The sequence below is a fragment of the Pseudophryne corroboree genome, chromosome 5 (assembly GCF_028390025.1).
Source record: "Pseudophryne corroboree isolate aPseCor3 chromosome 5, aPseCor3.hap2, whole genome shotgun sequence".
NCBI lineage: Eukaryota > Metazoa > Chordata > Amphibia > Anura > Myobatrachidae > Pseudophryne > Pseudophryne corroboree.
This window is the reverse complement of record NC_086448.1, coordinates 144,411,042-144,431,941: the sequence shown is the minus strand read 5'-3', so window position 1 is coordinate 144,431,941 and position 20,900 is coordinate 144,411,042. Positions and strand designations below refer to the sequence as shown.

Below are 20,900 nucleotides of genomic sequence, written 5' to 3'. Positions count from 1 at the left end.
AAACAAGTCCATATCTACAATTACTCATATCAGTACAAATGATCGTAAACCCCAGCATTCCCTATTTACATATCATAATCACATACTAAGAAATCATTGGTGTCAGAACATGGGCCCTCATTCCGAGTTGATCACTAGCTAGCTACTTTTTACAGCCGTGCAAACGTATAGTCGCCGCGCACGGGGAAGTGTATTTTCGCTTAGCAAGTGTGCGATTGCAGGTGCAGCAGAGTGGGACGAAAAAGTTTGAACTTACTCAGCCCTTGCGATCACTTCAGCCTGTCTGGTCCCGGAATTGACGTCAGACGCCCGCCCTGCAAACGCCTGCGTTTTCCCTACCACTCCCAGAAAACGGTCAGTTGACACCCATAAACGCCCTCTTTCTGTCAGTCTCCTTGAGATCGGTTGTCGCTAGAAGCAATGCACAGCAACGATGCTGTTTGTACCCGTACAACGCGCGTGCGCATTGCGGTGCATACGCATGCGCAGTAGTAACCTGATCGCTGAGCTGCAAAAATTGGCAGCGTGTGATCAACTCGGAATGACCCCCATGGTTCAAGCAGTAGTCATGAGATCTCTTCTGGCACCTGTTAATTATTTATATATATTTTTTTGTATTCGAGAAAGGTCTTATCTCATCCAAAATATATCTATCACTCATACTAAAGGTCGGTTTTAAGTCATCTAAATAAATGTTGTGTCTCAGGGGCTAAAAGGCACATTTACGATTAACTATTGTTTATAGAAAACATTTTTAAATGTTAGTAAATGTGCAATTTAGTCCACAAAACACAATATCAATTTTGGGTGATTTAAAATCGATTAAAATTGACATTATGATTAGTGATGAGCGGGTTCGGTTTCCGAGAAACCGAACCCACCCGAGCTTTACCTTTTTTACACGGGTCCGAGCAGACTCGGATCCTCCCGCCTTGCTCGGCTAACCCGAGCGCGCCCGAACGTCATCATCCCGCTGTCGGATTCTCGCGAGATTCGGATTCTATATAAGCATAAGCAGCCGCGCGTCGCCGCCATTTTCACACGTGCATTGAGATTGATAGGGAGAGGACGTGGCTGGCGTCCTCTCCGTTTATATACGAGACAGTTGATCTGATTGCTTAATTTGCTTGCTTATTTTACTATTGTGGGGAGAATTGGGGAGCAGCTGTTAGGAGGAGTACAGTGCAGAGTTTTGCTGATAGTGACCACCAGTTTTTTATCCGTTCTCTTCTCTGCCTGAAAAAAACGCTCCATACCATACCTGTGCTCAGTGTAGTGTGCTGCATGATATATCTGTGCTGAGTGCTCACACTGCTTAATTGTGGGTACTGGGGAACAGCTATAGCAGGAGTACAGTGCAGAGTTTTGCTGACAGTGACCACCAGTATACGTTTGTCTGCCTGAAAAACACTCCTGTGGCTTTTTTTTTATACTAGTAGTTTAGCAGTTTGCTGACAGTGTCCACCAGGTCCATTATACTGTATATAGCAGTACGGTAGGCCACTGCTGTACCTACCTCTGTGTCGTCACTCGTCATCCATAAAGTATACTATCCATCCATCTACATTGTATACCTGTGGTGGCTTTTTTTTTTATACTAGTAGTTTAGCAGTCTGCTGACAGTGTCCACCAGGTCCATTATACTGTATATAGCAGTACGGTAGGCCACTGCTGTACCTACCTCTGTGTCGTCACTCGTCATCCATAAAGTATACTATCCATCCATCTACATTGTATACCTGTGGTGGCTTTTTTTTTATACTAGTAGTTTAGCAGTCTGCTGACAGTGTCCACCAGGTCCATTATACTGTATATAGCAGTACGGTAGGACACTGCTGTACCTACCTCTGTGTCGTCACTCGTCATCCATTAAGTATACTATCCATCCATCTACATTGTATACCTGTGGTGGCTTTTTTTTATACTAGTAGTTTAGCAGTCTGCTGACAGTGTCCACCAGGTCCATTATACTGTATATAGCAGTACGGTAGGCCACTGCTGTACCTACCTCTGTGTCGTCACTCGTCATCCATAATGTATACCATCCATCTACATTGTATACCTGTGGTGGCTTTTTTTTTTATACTAGTAGTTTAGCAGTCTGCTGACAGTGTCCACCAGGTCCATTATACTGTATATAGCAGTACGGTAGGCCACTGCTGTACCTACCTCTGTGTCGTCACTCGTCATCCATAAAGTATACTATCCATCCATCTACATTGTATACCTGTGGTGGCTTTTTTTTTTATACTAGTAGTTTAGCAGTCTGCTGACAGTGTCCACCAGGTCCATTATACTGTATATAGCAGTACGGTAGGCCACTGCTGTACCTACCTCTGTGTCGTCACTCGTCATCCATAAAGTATACTATCCATCCATCTACATTGTATACCTGTGGTGGCTTTTTTTTTATACTAGTAGTTTAGCAGTCTGCTGACAGTGTCCACCAGGTCCATTATACTGTATATAGCAGTACGGTAGGCCACTGCTGTACCTACCTCTGTGTCGTCACTCGTCATCCATAAAGTATACTATCCATCCATCTACATTGTATACCTGTGGTGGCTTTTTTTTTATACTAGTAGTTTAGCAGTCTGCTGACAGTGTCCACCAGGTCCATTATACTGTATATAGCAGTACGGTAGGCCACTGCTGTACCTACCTCTGTGTCGTCGCTCGTCATCCATAAAGTATACTATCCATCCATCTACATTGTATACCTGTGGTGGCTTTTTTTTTATACTAGTAGTTTAGCAGTCTGCTGACAGTGTCCACCAGGTCCATTATACTGTATATAGCAGTACGGTAGGCCACTGCTGTACCTACCTCTGTGTCGTCACTCGTCATCCATTAAGTATACTATCCATCCATCTACATTGTATACCTGTGGTGGCTTTTTTTTTATACTAGTAGTTTAGCAGTCTGCTGACAGTGTCCACCAGGTCCATTATACTGTATATAGCAGTACGGTTGGCCACTGCTGTACCTACCTCTGTGTCGTCACTCATCATCCATAAAGTATACTATCCATCCATCTACATTGTATACCTGTGGTGGCTTTTTTTTATACTAGTAGTTTAGCAGTCTGCTGACTGTGTCCACCAGGTCCATTATACTGTATATAGCAGTACGGTAGGCCACTGCTGTACCTACCTCTGTGTCGTCACTCGTCATCCATTAAGTATACTATCCATCCATCTACACTGTATACCTGTGGTGGCTTTTTTTTTATACTAGTAGTTTAGCAGTCTGCTGACAGTGTCCACCAGGTCCATTATACTGTATATAGCAGTACGGTAGGCCACTGCTGTACCTACCTCTGTGTCGTCACTCGTCATCTATTAAGTATACTATCCATCCATCTACATTGTATACATGTGGTGGCTTTTTTTTATACTAGTAGTTTAGCAGTCTGCTGACAGTGTCCACCAGGTCCATTATACTGTATATAGCAGTACGGTAGACCACTGCTGTACCTACCTCTGTGTCGTCACTCGTCATCCATAAAGTATACTATCCATCCATCTACATTGTATACCTGTGGTGGCTTCTAGTTGTGTGCATTAAAATATGGAGAACAAAAATGTGGAGGTTAAAAAAATAGGGAAAGATCAAGATCCACTTCCACCTCGTGCTGAAGCTGCTGCCACTAGTCATGGCCGAGACGATGAAATGCCATCAACGTCGTCTGCCAAGGCCGATGCCCAATGTCATAGTACAGAGCATGTAAAATCCAAAACACAAAAGATCAGTAAAATGCCTCAAAAATCAAAATTAAAAGCGTCCGAGGAGAAGCGTAAACTTGCCAATATGCCATTTACGACACTGAGTGGCAAGGAACGGCTGAGGCCCTGGCCTATGTTCATGGCTAGTGGTTCAGCTTCACATGAGGATGGAAGCACTCATCCTCTCGCTAGAAAAAAGAAAAGACTTAAGCTGGCAAAAGCACAGCAAAGAACTGTGCGTTCTTCGAAATCACAAATCCCCAAGGAGAGTCCAATTGTGTCGGTTGCGATGCCTGACCTTCCCAACACTGGACGGGAAGAGCTTGCGCCTTCCACCATTTGCACGCCCCCTGCAAGTGCTGGAAGGAGCACCCGCAGTCCAGTTCCTGATAGTCAAATTGAAGATGTCAGTGTTGAAGTACACCAGGATGAGGATATGGGTGTTGCTTGCGCTGGGGAGGAAATTGACAAGGAGGATTCTGATGGTGAGGTGGTTTGTTTAAGTCAGGCACCCGGGGAGACACCTGTTGTCCGTGGGAGGAATATGGCCATTGACATGCCTGGTCAAAATACAAAAAAAATCAGCTCTTCGGTGTGGAATTATTTCAACACAAATGCGGACAACAGGTGTCAAGCCGTGTGTTGCCTTTGTCAAGCTGTAATAAGTAGGGGTAAGGACGTTAACCACCTCGGAACATCCTCCCTTATACGTCACCTGCAGCGCATTCATCATAAGTCAGTGACAAGTTCAAAAACTTGGGGCGACAGCGGAAGCAGTCCACTGACCAGTAAATCCCTTCCTCTTGTAACCAAGCTCCTGCAAACCACACCACCAACTCCCTCAGTGTCAATTTCCTCCTTACCCAGGAAAGCCAAAAGTCCTGCAGGCCATGTCACTGGCAAGTCTGACGAGTCCTCTCCTGCCTGGGATTCCTCCGATGCATCCTTGAGTGTAACGCCTACTGCTGCTGGCGCTGCTGTTGTTGCTGCTGGGAGTCGATGGTCATCCCAGAGGGGAAGTCGGAAGACCACTTGTACTACTTCCAGTAAGCAATTGACTGTACAACAGTCCTTTGCGAGGAAGATGAAATATCACAGCAGTCATCCTGCTGCAAAGCAGATAACTCAGGCCTTGGCAGCCTGGGCGGTGAGAAACGTGGTTCCGGTATCCATCGTTAATTCAGAGGCAACTATAGACTTGATTGAGGTACTGTGTCCCCGGTACCAAATACCATCTAGGTTCCATTTCTCTAGGCAGGCGATACCGAAAATGTACACAGACCTCAGAAAAAGACTCACCAGTGTCCTAAAAAATGCAGTTGTACCCAATGTCCACTTAACCACGGACATGTGGACAAGTGGAGCAGGGCAGACTCAGGACTATATGACTGTGACAGCCCACTGGGTAGATGTATTGCCTCCCGCTGCAAGAACAGCAGCGGCGGCACCAGTAGCAGCATCTCGCAAACGCCAACTCGTTCCTAGGCAGGCTACGCTTTGTATCACCGCTTTCCAGAATACGCACACAGCTGAAAACCTCTTACGGCAACTGAGGAAGATCATCGCAGAATGGCTTACCCCAATTGGACTCTCCTGGGGATTTGTGACATCGGACAATGCCAGCAATATTGTGCGTGCATTACATCTGGGCAAATTCCAGCACGTCCCATGTTTTGCACATACCTTGAATTTGGTGGTGCAGAATTATTTAAAAAAACTACAGGGGCGTGCAAGAGATGCTGTCGGTGGCCCGAAGAATTGCGGGCCACTTTCGGCGTTCAGGCACCGCGTACAGAAGACTGGAGCACCACCAAAAATACCTGAACCTGCCCTGCCATCATCTGAAGCAAGAGGTGGTAACGAGGTGGAATTTAACCCTTTATATGCCTCAGAGGATGGAGGAGCAGCAAAAGGCCATTCAAGCCTATACATCTGGCCACGATATAGGCAAAGGAGGTGGAATGCACCTGTCTCAAGCACAGTGGAGAATGATTTCAACGTTGTGCAAGGTTCTGCAACCCTTTGAACTTGCCACACGTGAAGTCAGTTCAGACGCTGCCAGCCTGAGTCAGGTCATTCCCTTCATCAGGCTTTTGCAGAAGAACCTGGAGACATTGAAGGAGGAGCTAAAACAGAGCGATTCCGCTAGGCATGTGGGACTTGTGGATGGAGCCCTTCATTCGCTTAACCAGGATTCACGGGTGGTCAATCTGTTGAAATCAGAGCACTACATTTTGGCCACCGTGCTCGATCCTAGATTTAAAACCTACGCTGTATCTCTCTTTCCGGCAGACACAAGTCTGCAGGGGTTCAAAGACCTGCTGGTGAGAAAATTGTCAAGTCAAGCGGAACGTGACCCGTCAACAGCTCCTCCTTCACATTCTCCCGCAACTGGGGGTGCGAGGAAAAGGCTAAGAATTCCGAGCCCACCCGCTGGCGGTGATGCAGGGCAGTCTGGAGCGAGTCCTGACATCTGGTCCGGACTGAAGGACCTGCCAACGATTACTGACATGTCGTCTACTGTCACTGCATATGATTCTCTCACCATTGAAAGAATGGTGGAGGATTATATGAGTGACCGCATCCAAGTAGGTACGTCAGACAGTCCGTACGGGATCCGGTCTGAAGATCGATAGTGTCTAGGTCGACAATGTTTAGGTCAACCACTATAGGTCGACAGTCACTAGGTCGACATGGATGGAAAGTCGACAGGGTTTCTAGGTCGACATGTGCTAGGTCGACAGGTCTAAAGGTCGACATGAGTTTTTCACTTTTTTTTTTTCATACTTAACGATCCACGTGGACTACGATTGGAACGGTAAAGTGTGCCGAATGAAGCGGTAGCGGAGCGAAGGCACCATGCCCGAAGCATGGCGAGCGAAGCGAGCCATGCGAGGGGACGCGGTGCACTAATTTGGGATCCCGGTCACTTTATGAAGAAAACGACACAAAAAAATATCCTCATGTCGACCTTTAGACCTGTCGGCCTAGCACATGTCGACCTAGAAACCCTGTCGACCTTCCATCCATGTTGACCTAGTGACTGTCGACCTATAGTGGTCGACCTAAACATTGTCGACCTAGATACTGTCGATAAAACAAACCACACCCAGTCCGTACGTATACTGTCAGGAAAAAGAGGCAATTTGGAGGCCCTTGCAGAAACTGGCTTTATTCTACCTAAGTTGCCCTCCCTCCAGTGTGTACTCCGAAAGAGTGTTTAGTGCAGCCGCTCACCTTGTCAGCAATCTTCGTACGAGGTTACTTCCAGAAAATGTGGAGAAGATGATGTTCATTAAAATGAATTATAATCAATTCCTCCGTGGAGACATTCACCAGCAGCAATTGCCTCCAGAAAGTACACAGGGACCTGAGATGGTGGATTCCAGTGGGGACGAATTAATAATCTGTGAGGAGGGGGATGTACTCAGTGAAAGGGGTGATGGATCGGACGATGATGATGAGGTGAACATCTTGCCTCTGTAGAGCCAGTTTGTGCAAGGAGAGATTGATTGCTTCTTTTTTGGTGGGGGCCCAAACCAACCAGTCATTTCAGTCACAGTCGTGTGGCAGACCCTGTCGCTGAAATGATGGGTTCGTTAAAGTGTGCATGTCCTGTTTATACAACATAAGGGTGGGTGGGAGGGCCCAAGGACAATTCCATCTTGCACCTCTTTTTTCTTTCATTTTTCTTTGCATCATGTGCTGTTTGGGGAGTATTTTTTTGAAGGGCCATCCTGTCTGACACTGCAGTGCCACTCCTAGATGGGCCAGGTGTTTGTGTCGGCCACTTGGGTTGCTGAGCTTAGTCACACAGCTACCTCATTGCGCCTCTTTTTTTCTTTGCATCATGTGTTGTTTGGGGACTATTTTTTTCAAGTGCCATCCTGTCTGACACTGCAGTGCCACTCCTAGATAGGCCAGGTGTTTGTGTCGGCCACTAGGGTCGCTTAGCTTAGTCACACAGCTACCTCATTGCGCCTCTTTTTTTCTTTGCATCATGTGCTGTTTGGGGACTATTTTTTTCAAGTGCCATCCTGTGTGACACTGCAGTGCCACTCCTAGATGGGCCAGGTGTTTGTGTCGGCCACTTGGGTCGCTTAGCTTAGTCACACAGCTACCTCATTGCGCCTCTATTTTTCTTTGCATCATGTGCTGTTTGGGGAGTATTTTTTTGAAGGGCCATCCTGTCTGACACTGCAGTGCCACTCCTAGATGGGCCAGGTGTTTGTGTCGGCCACTTGGGTCGCTTAGCTTAGTCACACAGCTACCTCATTGCGCCTCTATTTTTCTTTGCATCATGTGCTGTTTGGGGACTATTTTTTTCAAGTGCCATCCTGTCTGACACTGCAGTGCCACTCCTAGATGGGCCAGGTGTTTGTGTCGGCCACTAGGGTCGCTTAGCTTAGTCACACAGCTACCTCATTGCGCCTCTATTTTTCTTTGCATCATGTGCTGTTTGGGGAGTATTTTTTTGAAGGGCCATCCTGTCTGACACTGCAGTGCCACTCCTAGATGGGCCAGGTGTTTGTGTCGGCCACTAGGGTCGCTTAGCTTAGTCACACAGCTACCTCATTGCGCCTCTATTTTTCTTTGCATCATGTGCTGTTTGGGGACTATTTTTTTCAAGTGCCATCCTGTCTGACACTGCAGTGCCACTCCTAGATGGGCCATGTGTTTGTGTCGGCCACAAGGGTCGCTTAGCTTAGTCACACAGCTACCTCATTGCGCCTCTTTTTTTCTTTGCATCATGTGCTGTTTGGGGACTATTTTTTTCAAGTGCCATCCTGTCTGACACTGCAGTGCCACTCCTAGATGGGCCAGGTGTTTGTGTCGGCCACTTGGGTCGCTTAGCTTAGCCATCCAGCGACCTCGGTGCAAATTTTAGGACTAAAAATAATGTTGTGAGGTGTTCAGAATAGACTGAAAATGAGTGGAAATTATGGTTATTGAGGTTAATAATACTATGGGATCAAAATGACCCCCAAATTCTATGATTTAAGCTGTTTTTAGTGTTTTTTGAAAAAAACACCCGAATCCAAAACACACCCGAATCCGACAAAAAATTTCCGGTGAGGTTTTGCCAAAACGCGTCCAAACCCAAAACACGGCCGCAGAACCGAACCCAAAACCAAAACACAAAATCCGAAAAATTTCCGGTGCACATCACTAATTATGATGCGGCGTCACCAACAACTGGAATTAATGGGTAATACAAAAAGTTTTATTTTTATTTTATATTATTAAATATATACATTTTTATTAATATGCATTAGAAATCCTCGTAAAAAAGGGAAATATTTAAATTATATACAGTAGAGAAATGTAGAAAATAAAGAAAAGTGAATAATTGAAATATTCTTCCACAAATATAAATACACAGAGTTGGCATTGGTATATACACTGCACACAGTCAGTTATATCAATTAAAGAAATCATATATATTAAATAACAGTGACCACAGTATTTGACTTTTAATTATACCCTTTTCACACCGCACAAATAAACCGGTATCGACCCGGCATATTGCCGGATCGACATGGGTCAGCGTGCGGTGTGAAAGCGCCATGTCGTAAATCCCGGGTCGCCTGACCCAGCAATTCAACCCGGGAATAAAGCAGTGTTATACCCGGGTTGAATATTGGGTCAATGGCAGCGTAAACGGGCTAACAGGGAGAAGCGGCGAGGAGATGATCTCATCTCCCAGCGCCGCCTCCGCCCCCTGCTGCTATGGCAACCCGCCCGGCATATTGCTGGGTCGGGGAAGTTAGCAGCAACGTCCAATGCCGGATCCCACCCGGGAAGGACCCGTTTCCAATTCCTGGGTGGGATCCGGCATTGGCGGTGTGAAAGGGGTATTATTTACTTTTCCTTCCTGGCATCAGATGACTTTCTATAGGTGAAATCCTGGCTAGATAGAGCTCTTTTGAACCCTCCCTGGTGGGCTCGAGTTTCTTCCTTCCCTCTTTGCAAAGATTTTGCTGCGCGAGTTTACAATATCATAATATGGTCCAAATATGTTAGTAAATTGATAGCAAAGCAATCACTATGCTGTTTTTTGGTTGCCAGGACAACATCTTATCAGATGCAATGTTCCAGCTGGAGCTACTTTGCAAATTGCCCTACAATAAGAGATGATATTTAATGGTGCACTTCTGTGTTAGTAAAAATGCCCACTGACATATCTAGAATGGGTGCAATATGTGTGGTGCACACGGGCCCCTAGGGTCCAGGGGGGCCCACACGGCACAATTTACACTCATTTTTTTCAATACTTACCCTCAGCAGTCTTGCGTCACAGCAGAAACACTGCAGATACCACTAGGAAAATGGTGTGGCAACCATTTTCCTGGAGTATCGCACATACACAGAAGGTAAATGGCCCCCGCACCATTTCCCAAAGACCTGCGCATGTGCACTAGACTCTGGGACAGGGCTTGGGTCTCCTAGTGACCCTAGTGCCCGGAGTCTTTTGCCTTGCTGGCTAGCGATGCCGGATGGAGACTGCAGACATGCCTTCTCCATCCTCTCCCTTGGTGTTTTACAGCACAGCACCTCTCAGACATGGGATAATCTGTATTATAGGTAAGACAATTCTACACAGCATATTTTCAAAAAGTTAGTTCAATGTACTATAAATAATATAAAGAGTTAAATCTATGCTGTATACATGTATTCTCCACTTCTAGATCCCGGAGATGATGTGTGAGTCTTAAGACAGGGCCGGACTGGCCATCTGGCACTTCTGGCAGATGCCAGAAGGGCCGATGGCCACGTGGGCCGGTCCAGCGGTCACTGAGACGCGCTGCCGCTCAGTCCGGCGGCAGCGCGTCTCAGCTGTCAGGCTTGGAGAGCTGTGAGGAACGGGGGTCAGAACGCCGGGCGCCCGCCAGCATGGCTGTGTCTGGCGCGGCGCGTATAGCGGACTTCAAAGCTGCCGCCGGTTCGTGAGCCAATCAGAGCTCGCGGACCGGCAGCCAATCAGAAGCCGCCGGTCCGCGAGCTCTGATTGGCTCACGAACCGGCGGCTGGTTTGAACGCTTATACGCTGCCGCGCCAGACACGTACTGGCGGGCGCCCGGCGTTCTCACCCCCGTCCCTCACAGCCCGGAGGAGGAGGAGGAGCAGCAGCAGCAGCAACAGCAGCAGTGCAGCAGCGGTAAGCAGCTGCAGCACTGGCTGCTGTGGGGGCAATTGTATACCTGGCACTGTGGGGGCAATTAGCTGGCACTGTGGGGCATTTGTATACCTGGCACTGTGGGGGGCATTTGTGGATCTGGCACTGTGGGGGCATTTGTGTACCTGGCACTGTGGGGGCAATTGTTTACCTGGCACTGTGGGGGCAATTGGTTACCTGGCACTGTGGGGGCATTTGTATACCTGGCACTGTGGGGTCATCTGTATACCTGGTACTGTGGGGGCATTTGTATACCTGGCACTGTGGGGGCATTTGTGGATCTGGCACTGTGGGGGCATTTGTATACCTGGCACTGTGGGGGGCATTTGTGTACCTGGCACTGTGGGGGGCATTTGTGTACCTGGCACTGTGGGGGCATTTGTGTACCTGGCACTGTGGGGGCAATTGTTTACCTGGCACTGTGGGGGCAATTGTTTACCTGGCACTGTGGGGGCATCTGTATACCTGGCACTGTGGGGGCATTTGTATACCTGGCACTGTGGGGGCATTTGTATACCTGGCACTGTGGGGGCATTTGTGGATCTGGCACTGTGGGGGCATTTGTATACATGGCACTGTGGGGGCATTTGTATACCTGGCACTGTGGGGGCATTTGTATACCTGGCACTGTGGGGGGCATTTGTGGATCTGGCACTGTGGGGGCATTTGTGTACCTGGCACTGTGGGGGCAATTGTTTACCTGGCACTGTGGGGGCAATTGTTTACCTGGCACTGTGGGGGCATTTGTATACCTGGCACTGTGGGGGCATTTGTATACCTGGCACTGCACTATCGGGGGCATATAATGTAAATTTCGACTCATACCGGGTGCTGTAATGTGAATTTTGTCTCATACTGTGTGGTATAATGTGAAAGGGGCAGCAGTACTAGATAGTATAAGGGGTCCTACTATTGTGGTGCATAATGCGTATAAGGGGTGTATGGTGTGGTAAATTACACTGAAGACCACACCCCCTTTTGAGTGGCCACGCCCCCTTTTCCGGAGCGCGCACGCGCCTTCGGCGCGCGCTTAATTACAAGCCTCACATTTACATACCCCCACTTAAAAATGTCCACTTCAACCACTGGTTGTGTATATTTTAATAGAGAATGATGTACACCTGTATGTTGTTAGAATATTAATTATATTTGTAAGAACATAGACTAATAAGTGGGAGGAGTCATGAATAGTAAGGGGAGGAGTCACAGAGGTGGGCCTGTGTGCTTCAAAAATGCCAGGGCCTATTTTTAGTCCCAGTCCGGCCCTGGTCTTAGACCATTTTAGTGATTATACATTGACTGCTTGATTGAACAAATTGATCGGTGACAGAATGAAACTGGAAATCCTCACATGGGGGTAGATGTATTAACCTGGAGAAGGCATAAGGAAGTGATAAACCAGTGATATGTGCAAGGTGATAAAGGCACCAGCCAATCAGCTCCAGTATGTAAATTAATAGTTAGGATCTGATTGGCTGGTGCCTTTATCACCTTGCACATATCACTGGTTTATCACTTCCTTATGCCTTCTCCAGGTTAATACATCTGCCCCATGATCTCTTACCTGAACCTTTGATCTTGAAGGATAACAAAAATGCACATTTTGAAATTCAATGTTTCCCTTTAAATGATCCGGCTTGTAACCCTCTGTTGAAAAGCTGTTTATTGTGGATGTCTACAGATATAATGAGGATACAGAAATAATAGTAAAATGGTTAAGCAGAAAACAGACCCTCGGACATAGGCCCTGATTCAGAGGTTCCCAAACGCGGTGCTCAAGGCACCCCAACAGTCCAGGTTTTAGGTATATCCATGGCTCAGCACAGATGGTTAAATCAAATTGTCTAAGGTGCTAATTAAGTCACCTGTGGACAAGCATGGATACATTTGGGGTGCCTTGATTGCGTTTGGAAGCCTCTGCCCTGATTCCTTGTTGTACTGTATGCTAATGCATTTGCAGCTACAATTCTGTACACAGATATAGGGCCTGATTCATGTTTGTAAGTAAAGTAAAAAGCAATCAACTGACAAAACCATGTTGCATTGCAGTGCAGATGGGGCAGATGTAACATGTGCAGAGAGACTTAGAATTCGGTGTTTTTTTATACAACTGTATTTTCATTATTCCTTTTACAATAACAAAAAACAATACTATATGGGGAAATGCAGTAGCCTGCGACTTCCAGGAAACAGCGCAATTTCTGTTATACCTCTTTTACACTAAATATCGCAGGTCACAGCCAGGAGCCTGATAGGGGTGCTACCTGGCTGTGACCCGCGTCAGCCCCCTTTCACACTGCATTACCAACCCGGCATATTGACAAGTTGGTGACGTCACCGATGACGCGGCGGGGGCGGCGTTTGGAGATCACATGATTTTGCAGAAACGAGAAGGTTTTGAAACCACACTGGACCTAATTTATCAAAAAAGCAAATGATTCTGTAGTTAATTATGGGGTAATTCCAAGTTGATTGCAGCAGGAAATTTTTTAGCAGTTGGTCAAAACCATGTGCACTGCAGGCGGGCAGATATAACATGTGCAGAAAGAGTTAGATTTGGGTGTGGTGTGTTCAATCTGCAATCTAAATTGCAGTGTAAAAATAAAGCAGCCAGTATTTACCCTGCACAGAAACAAAATAACCCACCCAAATCTAACTCTCTCTGCAGATGTTATATCTCCCCCCCCCCCTGCAGTGCACATGGTTTTGCCCAACTGCTAAAAAATTTCCTGCTGCGATCAACTTGGAATTACCCCCTATGTACCAACATACTGGCCATAGTTTCATGCAGATTTATACTGGCTCTTAGTTGGTGGTGCTCCCAGATAATAAGTCCAAATAGACTATACAAGAAAGGGTTTCTGTGTAAGATGCAAAGGAAAGGGGACTAAATGCCTTTTCCGGGGCACACTTAAAAATTCATAAATTTATATATAATTAAAAAATAACTTTTAATTCATAATTTTTTTAAAAAATATATAGACATACAGATACATACACCAGTTTATGTTACGGCATATCCCTGCTGATTTAAGAAAGCCAATTGCAACTTATCATAAGTCATGAAACATTTATAGCGAAAATATAACAAAAGTGTATATATATATATATATATATATATATAGGTATCCGGAGACCTTCAATTTATGTAAAATATAGTGTTAATTCACACGGTCGGGTCGTCCTATTCAACAGCACTCACAATTAATTTAAGCAAACCCCACAGATATAACCAAAGTGTTTTTTGTCGGAGTTTGTATGTACTCCCTTTTTTTAGTTTTGCCTAAAATGAATAACCTAATTGCAACTCAAATGTTGTTGCCCACCAATCAGTCGTGTGGGCGACCAACTTACAAGCAGATGTTTAACCAATGGTAACCTGTTTGCATGTCTCTAATGTTTATCAAGTAAATAGGCTGTTGGTGGTAATCCACTCATCAATCATATAAGCAGTACCCCTCCAACCCCATCAAAACAGTGGAGCAACACATTTTGCGAAGATGAGTTACAATTACTCAAAGTGTACACATATTTTTGACTCTTAAGTGGTAACCCACCAATCAGTTGTGTGGGTGACCACCTATCCTACAAGTATTCACTGATCACCAACTGTATAAATGCCTCCAACGAGTTAGCAAAACATAAATTAGAAATGGTGTTCCACTAATCAGTCGTGTGGGCAACACCTTTTCACCACTTGTTGTTATATGGGTATACAAGTCATACAGAGTATATCATCAGAAATTGAGAAAAAAGTCCAAATGAACAAAAACAATATAGTATACAATTGTAGGATATATATGCACTACCTGTGCTTTCTATTCAATCTGCTGTTAGGTGTACATTAGATAATACAATGAAATTCACTGCCTGTGCATATTGCCTAGTGAATACTGCATATAGAGCTGCAGAGAGGAATTCAAGATGTAAATCATAGATGTATATCAAACTTTAAATATTGTGCCCTTAATAGAGAAGATGCAGAAAACCAGAGTGTATGGAGATGAGAAGTCTTCTGCTGTCCTGTATCTGTTATAAAACATTGAATACAGGATGAGAGAGGCACCTGAAGCTCCACTCTGCTTCGAAAAGTGAAGAGAGGAGCTGGCTTCTGCTTTTTCCTTTTGCTGCACAGGGAACCCTGATGCCTATAATGCAGTGCAGGGTGTCCCGGCTGCTGAAATGAGAGAGCCCATTCCTATTGAAAGGAAAAAAGAAGAAGAGGACATAGAGCAGGATCTATAATAAACCTGCTGGCTGAATTAGCCTGTTACCATCATATTTCTTCTATGCGGAGGGCTGCTGAAGTGTGGTGATGTGAGGAGCGATCTCCGGCGTCCATTACCCAGTAAAAGGAAGTCGATCCCGGACCGGAACCAGAAGTGGCGTACATTTTGCTTGTTACAGCTTGGTCACAGTTGATTCTAATTTGGACTTTTTTCTTAATTTCTGATGATATGCTCTGTATGACTTGTATACCCATATAACAGCGAGTGGTGACAAGGTGTTGCCCACACGACTGATTAGTGGAACACCATTTCTAATTTATGTTTTGCTAACTCGTTGGAGGCATTTATACAGTTGATGATCAGTGAATACTTGTAGGATAGGTGGTCACCCACACGACTGATTGGTGGATTACCGCTTTAGAGTCAAAAATTAGTGATGTGCACAGGAAATTTTTCGGGTTTTGTGTTTTGGTTTTGGATTCGGTTCCGCGGCCGTGTTTTGGATTCGGACGCGTTTTGGCAAAACCTCCCTGAAATTTTTTTGTCGGATTCGGGTGTGTTTTGGATTCGGGTGTTTTTTTTACAAAAAACCCTCAAAAACAGCTTAAATCATAGAATTTGGGGGTCATTTTGATCCCATAGTATTATTAACCTCAATAACCATAATTTCCACTCATTTCCAGTAGAGATGAGCGGGTTCGGTTCCTCGGAATCCGAACCCGCCCGAACTTCAGGTTTTTTTACACGGGGCCGAGCGACTCGGATCTTCCCGCCTTGCTCGGTTAACCCGAGCGCGCCCGAACGTCATCATCACGCTGTCGGATTCTCGCGAGGCTCGGATTCTATCGCGAGACTCGGATTCTATATAAGGAGCCGCGCGTCGCCGCCATTTTCACACGTGCATTGAGATTGATAGGGAGAGGACGTGGCTGGCGTCCTCTCCGTTTAGAAATAGATAGGAGAGTGAGAGTGAGACACTTCATTTACTGGAGCTTAGGAGGAGTACTCAGAGAGTGCAGAATTTTGCTGATAGTAGTTAGTTAGTTATACTAGTGACTGACCAGTGAGACCACCAGTGCAGTTTTATTATTATTTAATATAATCCGTTCTCTGCCTGAAAAAAACGATACACAGTGACTCAGTCACATACCATAACTGTGCTCAGCCCAGTGTGCTGCATCATCTATGTATAATATCTGACTGTGCTCACACAGCTTAATTGTGGGGGAGACTGGGGAGCAGTTATAGGTTATAGCAGGAGCCAGGAGTACATATTAAACAGTGCACACTTTTGCTGCCAGAGTGCCACTGCCAGTGTGACTGACCAGTGACCTGACCACACTGACCACCAGTATATTGTGATTGTCTGCCTGAAAAAGTTAAACACTCGTCGTGTGACTTGTGTGGTGTTTTTTTATTCTATAAAAAACTCATTCTGCTGACAGACAGTGTCCAGCAGGTCCGTCATTATATAATATATACCTGTCCGGCTGCAGTAGTGATATATATATATTTTGTATATCATTATTTATCATCCAGTCTATACTAGCAGCAGACACAGTACGGTAGTTCACGGCTGTAGCTACCTCTGTGTCGGCACTCGGCAGTCCATCCATAATTGTATACCACCTACCCGTGGTTTTTTTTTCTTTCTTATTTATACATACTACATCTCATTATCATCCAGTCTATATTAGCAGCAGACACAGTACAGTACGGTAGTCCATGGCTGTAGCTATCTCTGTGTCGGCACTCGGCAGTCCATCCATAATTGTATACCACCTACCCGTGGTTTTTTTTTTCTTTCTTCTTTATACATACTACATCTCATTATCAACCAGTCTATATTAGCAGCAGACACAGTACGGTAGTCCACGGCTGTAGCTACCTCTGTGTCGGCACTCGGCAGTCCATCCATAATTGTATACCACCTACCCGTGGTTTTTTTTTTCTTTCTTCTTTATACATACTACATCTCATTATCAACCAGTCTATATTAGCAGCAGACACAGTACGGTAGTCCACGGCTGTAGCTACCTCTGTGTCGGCACTCAGCAGTCCATCCATAATTGTATACCACCTACCCGTGGTTTTTTTTTTCTTTCTTCTTTATACATACTACATCTCATTATCAACCAGTCTATATTAGCAGCAGACACAGTACGGTAGTCCACGGCTGTAGCTACCTCTGTGTCGGCACTCGGCAGTCCATCCATAATTGTATACCACCTACCCGTGGTTTTTTCTTTTTCTTCTTTATACATACTACATCTCATTATCAACCAGTCTATATTAGCAGCAGACTCAGTACAGTAGTTCACGGCTGTAGCTACCTCTGTGTCGGCACTCGGCAGTCCATCCATAATTGTATACCACCTACCCGTGGTTTTTTTTTTCTTTCTTCTTTATACATACTACATCTCATTATCAACCAGTCTATATTAGCAGCAGACACAGTACAGTACGGTAGTCCACGGCTGTAGCTACCTCTGTGTCGGCACTCGGCAGTCCATCCATAATTGTATACCACCTACCCGTGGTTTTTTTTTTCTTTCTTCTTTATACATACTACATCTCATTATCAACCAGTCTATATTAGCAGCAGACACAGTACAGTACGGTAGTCCACGGCTGTAGCTACCTCTGTGTCGGCACTCGGCAGTCCATCCATAATTGTATACCACCTACCCGTGGTTTTTTTTTTCTTTCTTCTTTATACATACTACATCTCATTATCATCCAGTCTATATTAGCAGCAGACACAGTAGAGTACGGTAGTCCACGGCTGTAGCTACCTCTGTGTCGGCACTCGGCAGTCCATCCATAATTGTATACCACCTACCCGTGTTTTTTTTTTTTTTCTTCTTCTTTATACATACTACATCTCATTATCAACCAGTCTATATTAGCAGCAGACACAGTACAGTACGGTAGTCCACGGCTGTAGCTACCTCTGTGTCGGCACTCGGCAGTCCATCCATAATTGTATACCACCTACCCGTGGTTTTTTTTTTCTTTTCTTCTTTATACATACTACATCTCATTATCAACCAGTCTATATTAGCAGCAGACACAGTACAGTACGGTAGTCCACGGCTGTAGCTACCTCTGTGTCGGCACTCGGCAGTCCATCCATAATTGTATACCACCTACCCGTGGTTTTTTTTTCTTTCTTCTTTATACATACTACATCTCATTATCAACCAGTCTATATTAGCAGCAGACACAGTACGGTAGTTCACGGCTGTAGCTACCTCTGTGTCGGCACTCGGCAGTCCATCCATAATTGTATACCACCTACCCGTGGTTTTTTTTTTCTTTCTTCTTTATACATACTACATCTCATTATCAACCAGTCTATATTAGCAGCAGACACAGTACAGTACGGTAGTCCACAGCTGTAGCTACCTCTGTGTCGGCACTCGGCAGTCCATCCATAATTGTATACCACCTACCCGTGGTTTTTTTTTTTCTTTCTTCTTTATACATACTACATCTCATTATCATCCAGTCTATATTAGCAGCAGACACAGTACAGTACGGTAGTCCACGGCTGTAGCTATCTCTGTGTCGGCACTCGGCAGTCCATCCATAATTGTATACCACCTACCCGTGGTTTTTTTTTTCTTTCTTCTTTATACATACTACATCTCATTATCAACCAGTCTATATTAGCAGCAGACACAGTACAGTACGGTAGTCCACGGCTGTAGCTACCTCTGTGTCGGCACTCAGCAGTCCATCCATAATTGTATACCACCTACCCGTGTTTTTTTTTTTCTTTCTTCTTTATACATACTACATCTCATTATCAACCAGTCTATATTAGCAGCAGACACAGTACGGTAGTTCACGGCTGTAGCTACCTCTGTGTCGGCACTCGGCAGTCCATCCATAATTGTATACTAGTATCCATCCATCTCCATTGTTTACCTGAGGTGCCTTTTAGTTGTGCCTATTAAAATATGGAGAACAAAAATGTTGAGGTTCCAAAATTAGGGAAAGATCAAGATCCACTTCCACCTCGTGCTGAAGCTGCTGCCACTAGTCATGGCCGAGACGATGAAATGCCAGCAACGTCGTCTGCCAAGGCCGATGCCCAATGTCATAGTACAGAGCATGTCAAATCCAAAACACCAAATATCAGTAAAAAAAGGACTCCAAAACCTAAAATAAAATTGTCGGAGGAGAAGCGTAAACTTGCCAATATGCCATTTACCACACGGAGTGGCAAGGAACGGCTGAGGCCCTGGCCTATGTTCATGGCTAGTGGTTCAGCTTCACATGAGGATGGAAGCACTCAGCCTCTCGCTAGAAAACTGAAAAGACTCAAGCTGGCAAAAGCACCGCAAAGAACTGTGCGTTCTTCGAAATCCCAAATCCACAAGGAGAGTCCAATTGTGTCGGTTGCGATGCCTGACCTTCCCAACACTGGACGTGAAGAGCATGCGCCTTCCACCATTTGCACGCCACCTGCAAGTGCTGGAAGGAGCACCCGCAGTCCAGTTCCTGATAGTCAGATTGAAGATGTCAGTGTTGAAGTACACCAGGATGAGGAGGATATGGGTGTTGCTGGCGCTGGGGAGGAAATTGACCAGGAGGATTCTGATGGTGAGGTGGTTTGTTTAAGTCAGGCACCCGGGGAGACACCTGTTGTCCGTGGGAGGAATATGGCCACTGACATGCCTGGTGAAAATACCAAAAAAATCAGCTCTTCGGTGTGGAAGTATTTCAACAGAAATGCGGACAACAGGTGTCAAGCCGTGTGTTCCCTTTGTCAAGCTGTAATAAGTAGGGGTAAGGACGTTAACCACCTCGGAACATCCTCCCTTATACGTCACCTGCAGCGCATTCATAATAAGTCAGTGACAAGTTCAAAAACTTTGGGCGACAGCGGAAGCAGTCCACTGACCAGTAAATCCCTTCCTCTTGTAACCAAGCTCACGCAAACCACCCCACCAACTCCCTCAGTGTCAATTTCCTCCTTCCCCAGGAATGCCAATAGTCCTGCAGGCCATGTCACTGGCAATTCTGACGAGTCCTCTCCTGCCTGGGATTCCTCCGATGCATCCTTGCGTGTAACGCCTACTGCTGCTGGCGCTGCTGTTGTTGCTGCTGGGAGTCGATGGTCATCCCAGAGGGGAAGTCGTAAGCCCACTTGTACTACTTCCAGTAAGCAATTGACTGTTCAACAGTCCTTTGCGAGGAAGATGAAATATCACAGCAGTCATCCTACTGCAAAGCGGATAACTGAGGCCTTGGCATCCTGGGTGGTGAGAAACGTGGTTCCGGTATCCATCATTACTGCAGAGCCAACTAGAGACTTGTTGGAGGTACTGTGTCCCCGGTACCAAATACCATCTAGGTTCCATTTCTCTAGGCAGGCGATACCGAAAATGTACACAGACCTCAGAAAAAGAGTCACCAGTGTCCTAAAAAATGCAGCTGTACCCAATGTCCACTTAACCACGGACATGTGGACAAGTGGAGCAGGGCAGGGTCAGGACTATATGACTGTGACAGCCCACTGGGTAGATGTATGGACTCCCGCCGCAAGAACAGCAGCGGCGGCACCAGTAGCAGCATCTCGCAAACGCCAACTCTTTCCTAGGCAGGCTACGCTTTGTATCACCGGTTTCCAGAATACGCACACAGCTGAAAACCTCTTACGGCAACTGAGGAAGATCATCGCGGAATGGCTTACCCCAATTGGACTCTCCTGTGGATTTGTGGCATCGGACAACGCCAGCAATATTGTGTGTGCATTAA

The 20,900-nt window shown here is 45.7% G+C and overlaps 1 protein-coding gene across 1 annotated transcript in view; it reads right to left on the bottom strand.

Annotated features, from left to right (window-relative positions):
* Positions 1-20,900, bottom strand: part of LOC134929574 (ATP-binding cassette sub-family B member 5-like) — a 158,680-nt gene that overhangs the window by 66,472 nt on the left and 71,308 nt on the right. The window contains exon 12 of the mRNA XM_063925165.1: positions 12,467-12,577. Coding sequence (XP_063781235.1) covers positions 12,467-12,577 — 111 coding nt within the window. The remainder of the gene's footprint in view (positions 1-12,466; positions 12,578-20,900) is intronic.